The sequence below is a fragment of the Pleurodeles waltl genome, chromosome 3_2 (genome assembly GCF_031143425.1).
Source record: "Pleurodeles waltl isolate 20211129_DDA chromosome 3_2, aPleWal1.hap1.20221129, whole genome shotgun sequence".
Classification (NCBI taxonomy): Eukaryota; Metazoa; Chordata; class Amphibia; order Caudata; family Salamandridae; genus Pleurodeles; species Pleurodeles waltl.
The window spans coordinates 98,054,002-98,069,574 of NC_090441.1; the positions used below are offsets into that span (position 1 = coordinate 98,054,002).

The 15,573-nt window shown below is 45.5% G+C and overlaps 1 protein-coding gene across 4 annotated transcripts in view; it reads left to right on the top strand.

The window, feature by feature from the left end:
* Positions 1-15,573, top strand: part of GTF2IRD1 (GTF2I repeat domain containing 1) — a 561,920-nt gene that overhangs the window by 359,349 nt on the left and 186,998 nt on the right. For 3 of the 4 annotated variants that reach the window (XM_069226904.1, XM_069226906.1, XM_069226905.1), the window contains exons 19-20: positions 14,352-14,452; positions 14,551-14,616. In XM_069226904.1, the coding sequence (XP_069083005.1) occupies positions 14,352-14,452; positions 14,551-14,616 (167 nt within the window). The remainder of the gene's footprint in view (positions 1-14,351; positions 14,453-14,550; positions 14,617-15,573) is intronic. The other variant, XM_069226907.1, reaches the window with a different exon arrangement.

Genomic DNA, 15,573 nt, shown 5'->3' on the forward strand with positions numbered 1-15,573 from the left:
CAGTGTTCATTAACGAGGGAATGTTCACTCTTTCCTAAATTGGAGCTGCATTGGTGCAGTCCAGATGGATAGGGGGATGTTCTTTCAGATCCTAAATGTATAGATGGAAAAGGCCTGCTGTGTTGCTTTTTCTTTCTAAACTTCTAAGTTTGTAGTCTGAAGGTGTCCTGGCTGTGGGTGTGCCAAGAACCACTAAAAATGGTGAGATTATCTGGAAGATATGCCGGGGTGCTAGTTATGATGGTTAATGGCTCAGCTTCTTTTGGAGATAGGACAGGCCATCAAGTGGAGCCAATGGAAATTCATCAGGATTGGGGGTGATGTGATCATATGTCTTCATGCCCTGAATGAGACATGCTGCAGTTTGTAGGATGCACATAAGGGGTATCATTGTGGAGTCTAGGGCGCCCATAGAGATAGTCATTACCACTATCAAAATGCAAGAACATGAGGGCTTGAACAGCAGTTCTGAAGGCACTTTCTTGAAGAAACACTTCCACTTTATTTAGAGGGGTGAGCAAGTACCAGGCCCTCTTCGTATATTTGGCAATGTGTTCAATGAGGATGAGATTGGTGTCTAGTCTGAATCCAAATGACTTGACTTTCAGTGAAAGTTGGAGGTCAAAGCAATCAAGGTTCATGTCATTGAGCCAGGTTTGTACTGTTTCTTGTTTGTTGTTATTAGCAAATAACAGGAATTCTATCTTGGTTTAGATAAGTCGTAGCCCAGGTCTGGGTGATATGCATGCAGTATTTCATGCTTTGAATGTCTGATGCAGAGGTGCAGAGGACACTTTGAAGTAGAGTTGTTTATGATCACCATATTGGTGAATTTTGATGTTATTATCTGTGAGTAGAGCACCAAGTGGCACCAAGTAAAGGTTGAATAGGACAGGTGCGGAACTCTAGGGACTCCACAGTTGAAAGCAATCATAAAATTGTTACTAGATCTGCAGGTCGAGTAACTTGAACAATCTACTTGACATAACTGTAATGTACTTGACCAGAGTCACCTTTTCGTTCATTCTCACATGAGTGCACCTTCAAATATGTTAGTTCAGCATTTCTGCTGTACAAAAAACTTATTTTGTTTGATTAAATAAACTAAGCGTTTGCTCCATGTATAAAAAGAATCTATCCCACATATAAGGCACACACGATCCATGACTTGTCTGTTAGTTTACTAATAGAATCGCCATCAGGGCAGAAGTATTTCCCAGTTTGTGTTTAAACACTCACTTTTAATAAATCTATTACTAAAGCATGATGTGGTCGCACACTTTCATTTTCAGACAGTACATTTCCAAGAAACGTCTACAAACGTTTCCACTAACTTGCAGCATTACTGCTCAAACCATGTAGTGTATTAATAATCTGTGAAAACTAAGTTTCTGGAAACAAACGTATCATTTGTACATTACCAAGTAAAGTGTTCTTATTTGTTTTCATCCTCTTAAAATATTTTTTCTTCACACCAAAGAACAAAAAAATGGTCTTTCACAGCTACTGAAATGTATTTCAAAATGTTTTTACATTTGACTTAGTTATTTAAATGTTGTGTGTTAGGAAAACCCCACACAGGCTTTCATTTCACACTTTTCACAGCAGGTCACCTTACAAAACCTTGGTGCTCTGCAGCCACAATGAAAAAAGACAAACTGACTTTTGACCTCTGTCTCTGAACACAGAGCAAATATAATAAGAACAAGATTTAAAGGCATCTTTTCCACTTTCTGACTGAACAGAACACCTGTTTTTCAACTCACCAGAAGGGATGAGTAGGACCAAAAAATAGCTTGACATGATAAAATATGACTCACCATAGTGAGTGGGCTTATAGATTCTTCGAGGGCCTGAAAGTGACCTTTTGTAACCTGGAGGTGCCCATGTGAACAATTCAGTGTTGTTGGGAAAATAGAAGGAGAACCAGTTAAGGACATTGTCAGTAAATCCCATTTGAGACTCCAAGATGCATATGAGTGTAGGATGTGGACGATGTCAAAAGCAGCTGAGAGATCCAACAATATCAGGAGGCAAGGGGTGATCATCATCGGTGGTTTAAGAGGGCATTAGCTACGATGTGTAAGTTAGTGGTCTACGTGCTGCTGCATGATTTGAAGCCAAACTGGTAGTCTTGATAGTCATACAGGAGATGGTTATTTTTGATGTGATCTTGAAGTTGAACTTAGACTGCTTCTTCAGTGATCTTGTTGATGAATGGTATGTGAGTGATGCCCAGAAGGACAAAGCCTGACACCAGACATGGTAAGCATGATGAAACCATATACACATCTAGAGGCAGTCCTTAAAAATTATGAAAGGTGTGGAAGAAATGGTGGGACTATCATGGATTGGTGGGTCAATAAGAGAGACTGTGACCGCACCAACTGTGGGTGGGGGAAAGCTGTTACGAACTGGACTTGAGAATATGCTGGTATGGGGGGTATTTTAGTATGTAAACCTGGGTTGCTCGGAGCAAATGTTTTGTATGTTGGAAAAATGTAATAAAATGTTTCTATAAAAAAAATACTCCAAGGGCTCACACCTGCTGGTCCCCTTTGTTGGGCTTTCTTTTCCAGTGTTATCTTGGCTGACACATGTGCACAGTCTTAGAAAGTCCAGCTTACTGTTATGCTGCACTGAACTGCAAAGTGCTGGATACTTGTATAAGCTACCAAAATGTTGTGTTCCCTGGTATCTTGTTTTGGAAAATGTTAAATGAAAAGATTTCTTGCAAAAAATCCTTCAGGGCACACAGTTAGAAGGGTCTACTTGCTTTCTGATGAAATCGTAGAATTACAAGCACTGGGTGCAGAAGGGCTTGTATGGGCTGTGGGGCTAGACTCCCTGACAAACTAAACCTAATGGTCTGGTATGAGCAAGGGCTGTAAAAAACTGTTCCGACAAAAGAGAACTGAGATGGATTAAATCCATTAGCCCTGCTAAGTGACACACATCAAGGGTTAGCCTATCACACTGCAGGGCCTGTCCCTGCGTCACAACACTTAAATGCATTGTCATGCAATTGAACAAACTTTCTGCCTTTGCGTTACTCCAGGCACACAGTTTGAACTGTCAGTCTGCTGCACTCGGTTGTGCAGGCAGAGCCGGAGTTGAAGAGATGTGATGTATGTATGCATGGTTACCCCAATGTCTTAGTGAAATCACAGGGAAAGCTGGAGAATGGACTGGCACCACGCCAGCACAGGCAGGTCAAATATCAACATCTTCTGTGGTACGTGCCCAGAAAGGTTAAACTCTTGAGAGGTTAAATGCAGACTAAATGTGCCGGGTGGACACTATGAAGTAATACAGACCTATCACTGGGACATTTAGTCAGTCAAGCACCTCCTCGACCCAACCCCCAGATCCCAGGTATCACACTGCTCACTGCGTACTGCACACTGCATAAGTGTGCAGCAACAGTGATTGTGGCTGGTACTTCATGCCCAAGCCAACCAGAGTCCTGTCCCCCTTGAACCTGCTTGACCTCCAGAATGTCCAGTTGTGTAATTTGGGGGTTCAGGTCAACGTGGGATCCCACAACTGCAGAGAGAACACCAATGAGGGCGGCCCAGTGGGAATGTACTACCAGACATTGCCATTTAATATGAAAAAAATCCCCGTTAGGGTTTTGGCATTTGTGACAAGCTGAGGAATCGTGAATGCCTCCCCTCCACACCTGATAGGGTGTCATATACACCTGGTGTAGGTCTTTGAACTGTACTAGGCAGAGCCTCACAGATATCACCAGAATCCGAGGAGCCTCCAGTCTTTGTCATCTAAGGCACCCACCCATCTTTCCCATCTCTGCTTCAAAGTACTTTCTGATGTGGGGGAGCACACTACAAGCAACTTGTAAATCTGGGACACCGCTCCCTTGCCCAGAGTACCCATGAGTAACCTGCACTACAGGGGGCTGTATTCAGGGATGTTTTCCAATTAGTTTCGGTAAGTACAGAGAGCATGTCAGAGTTGCAGATAACAGAAGAACTAGAAGTGCAGCATGTGAAATTGCGACATGAGTTCCTGGAAAGACTTCATGTGGCCACTCTTCCACACATCACCAATCTTAGGAAGTCCTAAGTGGTCCCAACCTCTAAACCCCTCTAGGTTGGATACATGGGCCAACCATCTACCCTCCCAGAGCAGTGGTCCTAGGGTAGGTTTACGGTTCAAACCCGCCCCGAGGAGTGCAACCCGCGACGTTCGAAGCACTACCTAGGTGATGTCTAGAAGCTAAGCGGGATGGGGCGCAATATACGATGCTCATCACTCTATCCAACCCTAGTAGGGCTAGTTTCCCCCTATAAGCACGGTCATCCCATCCACCCATGCAAACAGTTGTTAATGGGAAGAGGCGTCATAGCCCAATAAAATGATCTAATGTCTACCATTGCGAGGCCACCATCATATGTTGTTCGAATGTATTTCCGCATGCCTATCCTGGGAGCTCCACCAGCCCATATAAATTTACGTCTCATGGCCTGTATGGTATCAAACCAAGCCTGTGGGATATGCAGGGGATAATTTTGCAATATGCAAATCATTTTGAGGGGACCATCATCTTGAAAGTGTGGCTCTGCCCATAATGTAAAGGGGCAGGTTGGTCCAGCAAAGTAAATCTTCCCGAATTGCGCATCAGGGGGCACAGATTCTGACCCATCTTAGGCCTGATTTCAATTAGATGTATACCCCGAGATATTGGAAACAAATCCGACGTATCAGGATCTGAGATTGCCTGTTCTCATAGCTACAGGCACCTCTCAACAGGATTAGCAAGGATTTGTTCCAGTTAACACACAGCTCTGATGCTTCTCCAAAAAACTCTAGTGTGTGGAGAATCATGGGTCCCATCTCGGATGGTCAGGACATAAAAAACAGAACACCATCTGCAGTCCCCACCGCAAGTTCCCAGTCAAAGCCCCACACTTGAGCATCACAACATACCCAGACGACCAGGGGTTCTTTAGCCAGGGCAGAGAGGCACAAGGGGACAACCCTGTCGGGTGCCCCGGACTATGGAAAGCTCATGAGACAGCGTTTCATTAATGCGCCCTTGAGCTCAGGGGCCAGCATGTAGAACCCTAATGTATGTGCGGAATTGAGATCCGAAGCCCATTTCGCACAGGGTTACCTCCAGGTAAAACCAATCAACCATATTGAATGCTTTTTCAAAGTCGACTAAGTGGAGGGCCACCAGGCCTCCCATAGCCTTGATGTGGGAATGGGCTACGTGCACCTGACGAATACGTCTGGTTCCCTGACAGAGGATAAATCCACATTGGTCTGGTTGAACAAGAGATGGAATAAGCTTCATCAGCCAATTAGCCAGGAGTTTGGCGAATATCTTAACTTCGCTGTTAATAGGTGAGATATGGCGGAAGGAGGTGCATGACGACAGGGAGGGCCAGGCTTGGGCAGGAGCTCAATTGCGGCTTGATAACTGTTGGGTGGGAAATGACCTCTACTGTCTGCCTCTGTGAAGAGCTTGAGCACAGAAGGAATGATGTCCCGGCAGTTTACGATAAAACTCTATCGGATAACCATCAGGTCCCAGTGTTTTACAAGGATTGGAATCTGAAAGTGCTGCTTCTATTTCCTTCACTGTAATATCCTGATCTAACGCAGACCTCTGTGGAACAGAGAGACTTGGCAAAGAAAGCTCCTGTATCAAAGGAGATTCCAACTCCAGAGCCGGTCATGTTTTTGAGGCATACAGGGTTTCAGAGTTTTGGGCAAAAACTTCTGCAGTTTCCTGCGATTCCTCGATCCACTTCCCATAGGCATCCTTCACATGGGGAATGACTCGGGATTCTGAGTGGCAAGTGGCGAGCCTGTAGAGTAATTTACTGGATTTATCTCCCCACTCGTACACCCGCCATACCAAAGCCATCCAGCACTTATGCGCCTCTTCCATGCTAAGGTGGTGTAGAGATCGAATTCTAATTTACTTTTTTCTGACTCGGTTAGCGTCCCCAGTCTCGGTGCTCACCAACTACTATTGCTGTCTCTTAATCTGTAATAAGTCTGAGCTTTTCTCGGTCTGCACCCCGGAGGTAGGTATGAGCCACACCCCTCATGAAAGCCTTGAGCATCTCCACAAGGTGCCAGCTGAGTCTGCTGAGCCTTCATTCAGTCCAAGAAAGGTTTTTACTTCATTATGCTAGAACTCAACAAATTTATCGTACTGAAGAAACCAAGTATTAAGGCGCCATATTGGGCGATCACCGTCGGTTGGTGTGTGGAAGTGAATCAAGATCGGGAAATGATTTAAAAATCCTGCGAGGTGAGATTTGAGCTCCCCTACTACAAAGAAGATCATCGGTGGGCAGAAACAGATAATCAATAAGGGACAGAGACCCATGGGCTGCAGAGGCATGAGTATACTCTCGGGTTTCTGGGTGCCATATGTGCCAAACATCAATAAGGTCAAGTCCTTGTGCCCACTCTGCCAGGCCTGAATACGTCATTGAGCATCTTCTAACGACCCATACCGGTCCCTGTGCCCCATGATTTCATTAAAGTCCCCCCACCATAGTTACCCCTTGAGCAAGTGCCACGATAATTTCAACCCCTTGAGCGAGTGCCACGATAAGTTCACCAGTGATCTTCCGCGTTGGATAATGCAAAGCTGATGGTATATAGACATTTACAAAATTATATGCAACCCCTTCTATTGTATCCTCCAGTATAATGTATCTACCTTGGGTGTCATTGGTTGCTTTAGTGACAGCTAGTGGGAGAAATTTGTGTAAGAGAAGGGTACCCCCGGGACCTACTTACATGTTTGGTGTGAAAAGCCCTACCCTTGGGAACAAGAAATTAGCAATTTTTACCTGGAAAGTGGGTTTCCTGTAACAAGAGGATTCCTGGGAACTGACGTTGTATGAACTGGAATACTGCCCTCCATTTGATACAGTCTAAGAAGCCGTTAACATGGCATGACAGTATTGGCAAAATCACTGTGTGACCTGCACCAGGTAAATCTCCATTACCACATAGGGACAACCATCAAGAAGTCATCCCTAATAGTTTGATGACTGAAATCCTAGGTGAGATGTCAGGGATCCATGAGAAGAACTACGAGGGCTATAAAGCAAAACAGAGCATTTCAAACTGAGAACAAAAAACATATAAACTAATCTCCCTTTCCCCCAACTACCCCTGCCTATAGTTCCCTCGCCAAAGAAGCATCTGTCGCCCTTACCAAACCGAAACATAAAACCAACTATGAAATGATGAGGGGGATTGTAGGAAAGTACCATCTTGCCTGGCATGTTACCCCCATATTTAACTGTATATATGTTGTTTTAGTGTATGTGTCACTGGGACCCTGCCAGCCAGGGCCCCAGTGCTCATAAGTGTGCCCTGTATGTGTTCCCTGTGTGATGACTAACTGTCTCACTGAGGCTCTGCTAACCAGAACCTCAGTGGTTATGCTCTCTCTGCTTTCCAAATTGTCACTAACAGGCTAGTGACCAATTTCACCAATTCACATTGGCACACTGGAACACCCTTATAATTCCCTAGTATATGGTACTGAGGTACCCAGGGTATTGGGGGGTTCCAGGAGATCCCTATGGGCTGCAGCATTTCTTTTGCCACCCATAGGGAGCTCTGACGATTCCTACACAGGCCTGCCACTGCAGCCTGAGTGAAATAACGTCCACGTTATTTCACAGCCATTTACCACTGCACTTAAGTAACTTATAAGTCACCTATATGTCTAACCTTTACCTGGTAAAGGTTAGGTGCTAAGTTACTTAGTGTGTGGGTACCCTGGCACTAGCCAAGGCGCCCCCACATAGTTCAGGGCAAATTCCCCGGACTTTGTGAGTGCGGGGACACCATTACACGCGTGCACTATACATGGGTCACTACCTATGTATAGCGTCACAATGGTAACTCCGAACATGGCCATGTAACATGTCTAAGATCATGGAATTGTCACCCCAATGCCATTCTGGGATTGGGGAGACAATTCCATGATCCCCCAAGTCTCTAGCACAGACCCTGGTACTGCCAAACTACCTTTCCCGGGGTTTCACTGCAGCTGCTGCTGCTGCCAACCACTCAGACAGGTTTCTGCCCTCCTGGGGTCCAGCCAGGCTTGGCCCAGGAAGGCAGAACAAAGGACTTTCTCAGAGAGAGGGTGTTACACCCTCTCCCTTTGGAAAAAGGTGTCAGGGCTGGGGAGGAGTAGCCTCCCCAGCCTCTGGAAATGCTTTGATGGGCACAGATGGTGCCCATCTCTGCATAAGCCATTCTACACCGGTTCAGGGACTGCTCTGGCGCGAAACTGGACAAAGGAAAGGGGAGTGACCACTCACCTGACCTGCACCTCCCAGGGGAGGTGCCCAGAGCTCCTCCAGTGTGCTCCAGACCACTGCCATCTTGGAAACAGAGGTGCTGCTGGCACACTGGACTGCTCTGAGTGGCCAGTGCCAGCAGGTGACGTCAGAGACTCCTTCTGATAGGCTCTTACCTGTGTTGCTAGCCTTTCCTCCTTCCTAGGTAGCCAAACCTCCTTTTCTGGCTATTTAGGGTCTCTACTTTGGGGAATTCTTTAGATAACGAATGCATCTCTCTCTTCACCTTCTGCCTAAGGATCGACCGCTGACTGCTCAGGACACCTGCAAAACCGCAACAAGTAGCAAAGACGACTACTGCAACCTTGTATCGCTGATCCTGCTGCTTTCTCGCCTGTTTCCTGATGGTGCATGCTCTGGGTGTAGCCTGCCTCCTTTCTGCACCAGGAGCTCTTAAGAAATCTCCTGTGGGACGACAGAATCCTCCCCCTGCAACCGCAGGCAACAAAAGACTGCATCACCGGTCCTCTGGGTCCCCTCACAGCATGACGAGAGTGGTCCCTGGAACTCAGCAACTCTGTCCAAGTGACTCCCACAGTCCAGTGACGCTTCAGTCCAAGTTTGGTGGAGGTAAGTCCTTGCCTCCCCTCGCTAGACTGCATTGCTGGGTACCGCGTGATTTGCAGCTGCTCCAGCTCCTGTGCACTCTTCCAGGATTTCCTTCGTGCACAGCCAAGTCTGGGTCCCCGACACTCTAACCTGCAGTGCACAACCTCCTAAGTTGTCCTCCGGCGTCGTGGGACTCCCTTTTGTGTCTTCGGGTGAGCTTCGGTTCACTCCTCTTCTAAGTGCCTGTTCCGGTACTTCTGCGGGTGCTGCCTGCTTCTGTGAGGGCTCCCTGACTTGCTGAGCGCCCCCTCTGTCTCCTCATCCAAGTGGCGACATCCTGGTCCCTCCTGGGCCACAGCAGCATCCAAAAACCCTAACCGCGACCCTTGCAGCTAGCAAGACTTGTTTGCGGTCTTTCTGCGTGGGAACACCTCTGCAAGCTTCTTCACGACGTGGGACATCCATCCTCCAAAGGGGAAGTTTCTAGCCTTCTTCGTTCTTGCAGAATCCACAACTTCTACCATCCGGTGGCAGCTTCTTTGCACCCTCAGCTGCCCACTCTCGACTTTGTTGCGACTCTTGGACTTGGTCCCCTTGTTCCAAAGGTACTCTCGTCCGGAAATCCACTTTGGTTACATTGCTGGTGTTGGTCTTCCTTGCAGAATTCCCCTATCACGACTTCTGTGCTCTCTGGGGAATATAGGTGCACTTTACACCTACTTTTCAGGGTCTTAGGGTGGGCTATTTTTCTAACCCTCACTGTTTTCTTACAGCCCCAGCGACCCTCTACAAGCTCAGATAGGTTCGCATTCCACTTTTGGAGTATATGGTTTGTGTTGCCCCTATACCTATGTGCTCCTATTGCAATCTACTGTAACTTTACATTGCTTGCATTACTTCCTTTTGCTATTACTGCATATTTTTGGTATTGTGTACATATATCTTGTGTATATTTGGCATCCTCATACTGAGGGTACTCACTGAGATACTTTTGGCATATTGTCATAAAAATAAAGTACCTTTATTTTTAGTATATCTGTGTATTGTGTTTTCTTATGATATTGTGCATATGACACCAGTGGTATAGTAGGAGCTTTGCATGTCTCCTAGTTCAGCCTAAGCTGCTCTGCTATAGCTACCTTCTATCAGCCTAAGCTGCTAGAAACACCTCTTCTACACTAATAAGGGATAACTGGACCTGGTACAGAGTGTAAGTACCCCTTGGTACCCACTACAAGCCAGGCAAGCCTCCTACAGGGATGTACTCCGGTGGGCTGAACAGCCCCTTTGAGCACAATCCCTAGTACAGCAGTCACCAAGAGCTGTGCAGGATACAGCGGTGCTGATGTGCAAACAATATTCCATTTGCGGTGTAGCCAGTCATCCAGATTTCGCGTCCACAGCGGAATTCGGGCCAATGTGAACTACTGGCCTAGTATCTCCTGTCTGTTGTTCCCCTCTACAACAGTGGTCTCAGTGGTGGTATCCACTCCCAAGTGTCCCGTCGGACTCCTACATGACTGCATCTGCTGGTGTTGGCCCTTTGGCTTTTCCAGGCTCCAGTCATTTGTCCGAGGTCAGTCTGTGGAGTGCTATGAAAGCAAGGGAGTAAGGATGAGAGGGTGCTGTTCAGTCAGCCAGGTCCAGGCCTCCTTCAGCGATTCAAAGAAAATGGTTTTCAATTGGTGGATCACTTGCAGTTTAGCAGGGTAAAGGAGCATGTATGAAATGTGCATGGTTTTCAATTTAGCCATGACCTGATCAAAGGATTTGCATTCAGTCTGTATTATGTGAGTGTAGTCCGGGAAAATGATTATACTCCCTGCTGAAACAAGAGTTGTTTTGCAAGACGGATCCTCTGTACGGATTTGGAGGAACTTTGCATTGCAGGATAATCAGGTTACCTCAGAAGAGAGATGTTTAACAGTGTCCTTTAAAGTAGAAATCCTTGCCTCTGCCTCCGAGACCCTTTCAACTGTTTGGCAGATATCCTGGCGGAGCAGGGACACATCTACTCCCACCTCCCCTATTCTGGTTTCCCACAGTGTTTTAGAGTCATAAATGGCTTGTAGGATAAGGGTTGTGTTGTTCTCAGTTGATGGTGCCTCTGGACCACTTCCTTAAATGCCCCTTGATCCCCCAAGGGAGCTCTGTACTTATCCATCTAAGCTTGGCCTGCTTGGCCCTTGTCCCTGCCCATATCAAGTCAACAATGCAGCAGAGCTTGCAGATGAAGTAGCAGGTGTCAGGCAGTGCCTTGTTATCCCACAATGATAAAGCTATAGTTGAGTAGGGGTCACAGACAAGGACCCAGGTGGGCAGGGGCTGACCTGCTTGTGCCAGGGTAGATCCTGGGTAGCACGAGCAGTCATCGCCAAACCCCATTCCCAGGCATATAGGGGGACAAAAACTGCAGGGTCTCCATGAAATTGTGCAGAACTTCAGGATTATAGTTCACCCAGCAAAAGCCAGCCCCACATTTCCATTGTTTCTTTACAGCTGGCACTAAGTCAGGAAGTTGGAACCAGTTTAAGGCACTCACCGCCAGCCTGGGTAGGTCATATTCATGCAAGCCCACCCCTGTAGGTCTCCATGGCGTCTGCCTGCCTGCCTCCAGTCCCTCCAGGGAGGCTGCCATGCCCATGTCACACTCGAATCAAGGACTGCACCCTCGATCCACCTAGCAATTTGCTGTTGTGTAGTTATAGATACCCCCAGTTAGTGATATGTGCAGTATACCCCCCAAGGGGGTATCTGGTCACTAAATGCCCTGCGCAATCAGTATCTACAGCACCCCCATGAGGCTCACATAAAGCATAAAGTCTAGGCTGCTTACATGATCAAGTAGAATCCAGGCCAGGTCGCCAAGCATCAAGGGCCCCACCCCAATAGTACACCAGGACCTCCACCAGCCCCAGGCAGGCAAGTTGAGGGCCCCACCAGCCATAAGCATGAGCAGAAGACATCCTCAGTGCCCTGGCCTCAGGCAGGACTCCCTTTATGGGCAGCAGCCTAGACTAGCGCTGGCGCCACCCAAAGTTTCGACAAGCTGGTACGGCTGAACAGGATCACTGAGAGAAGGGCCAAACTCAGATCACCCTGGCTGTCAAGAGGCCTCACGTGGGCTAGAAGGCAGCAATCCCCTGGGCAGGCCCCGGCACTCACTGCCACGGAGGCCAAGAGTGCGCAGCTCTAGTCTGGTCTGCCTTCTTGGTGGTGACGTGCATCATGCCGCTATCTTCCTTGGCCCCTGGGCCCTCGAAATTGCCTCTGAACCAGTTGTATGTGAATCACTGCAAGCAGGGGTGATTACAACGACCTCCCCCGTAATCTCCTGAATGCCAGTACATGAGGAACGTGGTATGGGAATAGCAGTGATGGGAGCCCTGAAATTTGCGCCAGCCATCTTGACTCTTCAGGCCGCGCCTTCCCCCTGGAGAATTTTAAACCTGTTCCATTTGTTAAGTATTGTATCCAGCTACATACCACATCCTGTAGACGACACGCCAGGAAATAGACTTCTTTGCCCATACCTATAAATGTAGATTCCTATCAGGAAAATGCCTTGGAGAATTAGTACAATTTCACAATAGTATTTTCTTAATCTGACCCCATAATTATTTTTTAAATATGTCAGTTTGTCAAGATCACCTGATCTTCCTGCCTTAACCAAATGTCAGATAAGATGAGGTCATCTACCTTTCATTGTCTAGCTAAGTTATGAGCACTGCTAGGCATTTTGGCTACCTCAGTTTATGTTGGAGCTAAGAATTGGATCCAAAAATCGTGGTTGTAGTATATAAATATAAGTGCTAGTCATGTTTGTTTGCAAGCAAGTCAAGGTAGAAGATGGCCTGAACCAACAGTTTTGTCATAGAAGTGAGACACAACTTTAGGTGTATACTCAGAGACGTGCATTGAATTTTAAAAAGCATATATCAGTAGATGTGTTCATATATTATGCTTCTAAAAGATGACTTTAATATTAATTAAACCACTTGTTGGCCACATTCAAGGACTACTACCTCAAATTTATTCAAATTCCCTTTAGTATCAAAGAGATAAAATTATGTCAAAATTATCTCTCAAACTGCAGGTTTAGGTTGTGCAACCAATAAACCTAAATACCTGGAACATTGGTAGGAAACCTCTGAAAAAAGGAGTAAAAACCTGTGAAGAACCATCATCTTAATATAATTTACTTTACTTTAGTATGAATCATTTTGTAATCACTTATCATTTTACCAGATATTTTAAATTGAATATATCATTAGATTTTCTTTGATTACCACCCTGAAGAACTTAACATTTTGTTAAGATGATGTGTACTAACTTGATTTTATAGAGGGAAAAACAGATCCCTACCTGTTTTAGACAATTTTTGCTTGTATCCTAAAAATCGCCTGAGGTTTGGAAAAGTACATGATTTGATTGTTCAAGGTTTGTTTGCTTGCTTGATAGAATTAACAAGTGGCCAGCATATAATAGGACTGTAATGGGAACTATTTCAAAAGTGAGAAATATCAGGATTACCTCACAGAACTGGAAGCACAATGAAAAATGGAAACTAGTAAAGGGGGATAAGTAGCATTGTAATCCGGTCCTGCATCTTACCTTAAATTGATAACTTAGTGCCTAATTTAGATTTTGGCCGAGGGGTTACTCCGTCAAAACGGTGACAGATACCCCCTCTGCCAAAATCTAAATCTTGCTCATAATTACCCTTTAATTACTTCTTGGGCTTTAAATTGAAGTGTGGCTCTTAGATAGTCCTATTTAATTAGGCGGATGTCTTTTAGGATTGGCCAAGACGGTTAGACAGTGATGACGAGGAGGGATTCACTTTAGCTGTCCATGAGATGGCGGCTGAAATATTTTGGCTCAACTGCCTATTATGATTGCATCCCAGTAGATCTAAATTGATCATATTTCCAAATATCTTTTGTAGACAAGCAAGCATTAATTTTGATAACATTTGATACCTGTATGAGTCTATATGAGGAGCACAAATATGGATGTTTACCTAGTTCACAAAACATTGAAATGTTAGCCTTTTGTGATGACCTTGGTGGTTTCTCAAGTCCCAGTGCTTTTTTGGCAGTTTTGTGTTGTTCTTATACATGAGAGGCTACTTTCTTCCCAAATGTAGGAGGAATGTGCTAGGTCTGAAGCCTTTCCATTCTTAATTTAGACTAAAATTTTCAGCTGCTGGATTAATTTCACTGGTCTATCAAAATGTTCCAACAGCAGATGGAGTGTTTCTTGATGGACCAAAGGAAGGAATTCATCTCAGTTCTCTCTAGGTGGCACACTTCTTTATAGACCAATGAAATAAATTCATATCCTTTCTGCTCTTTAGGTCGAGCTTGTCTTGAAAGACCAAAAGAATGAATTCATCTCACTACTCTTTCTGTGTTTTTTTTTCCCCAGGCCAGATCTTCTTGTTGAAGGAGAGAAAGATTCTGTTGTCGACACTGCAGGAACCCTAGGTAGGAACATGCTTACTGCCGAATTCAACACTGCCCAGCAAGGTATAGCAATAAAGTTACATTAGTGTTCCCCTGCATTTGACCCTATTTGTGTACTGCATTCTTTTAATTTCACTGTCCATTTTATTTTGGATGTATAGATGAAAGCAACTCGCATGATTCCTCATTAGATGAACCTGTGAATAGACCAGGATTGGGTTTTCAAGGTAAGAGGGTACAGTTTAGGTTAACATGGCTATTGAAAATTAAGAGTTGGTTAGTTTAGAATACATTTCAATCTTAAGTGGATTTTTCACGGTGGTATTAGTGAAAAGGCTTACAGTCTAACTATAGCGCTCTAAGAAAATTTTGATGTGAATATCCAGCATCTTGAGTATTTTGGAGATCTTTTATTTTACATTTTGAGGGTTTGTTTGATAGAAATGTACTTTTAAAATGGTTATTGCCAATATCACTGGAGAGTTGAAAAGACACAATGATGATTTGTGCACACGCATGCACTAAATACATTTGCTGGGGGCGTGTCCAAAATGGTGTCCAAATAGGAGCCATTTCCCAGAGCCCCGCCATATACGATCACCCACGCACGGTTATTGGTGCTCCCTGTAGCTTCCCACTACATGTATTGAAGGGTTTGTGTTCCCAGCACTAATAGGAAGCCAAGATCGCGGCTTACTGCCTTAGCAGGCGAACAATAGATTATTTGGCAGCCATGAAGCCCCGGGTGCTCTTAAGATGGCAGCTGCGGAGAGATGGAGGCCCTCCAGACGGGGATAAGATCTGGGTCCTCACACCAGAGGTGAGCATGGACACGGCATATGCATTCCTCCCCTGAAAAGCTGGGTATAAAAGTATATGAAACCAGGTACATAAAATTGCCCTTTAGGCAGATGATGTTATGATTGCAATAACACAACTCCGTTCTTCTTTGCCTCCACTACTTTTTGGCAGGGCCTCCGACTTTATGGTTAATATAAAGAAGTCATATGCACTCAGCCTCACCATACCCCAGGGTGAGAGAACCCAGCTGGAGATACTCTTCCCATTCCCATGGGCAAATCAAGGGGTCCAATATTTGGGTCTTCCCACCATACCATAGAAAAGATGGCGGAGCATAACTATGCAGCCTTGCTGGTGAATGCCCACTCAGAGTTACAGTCCTG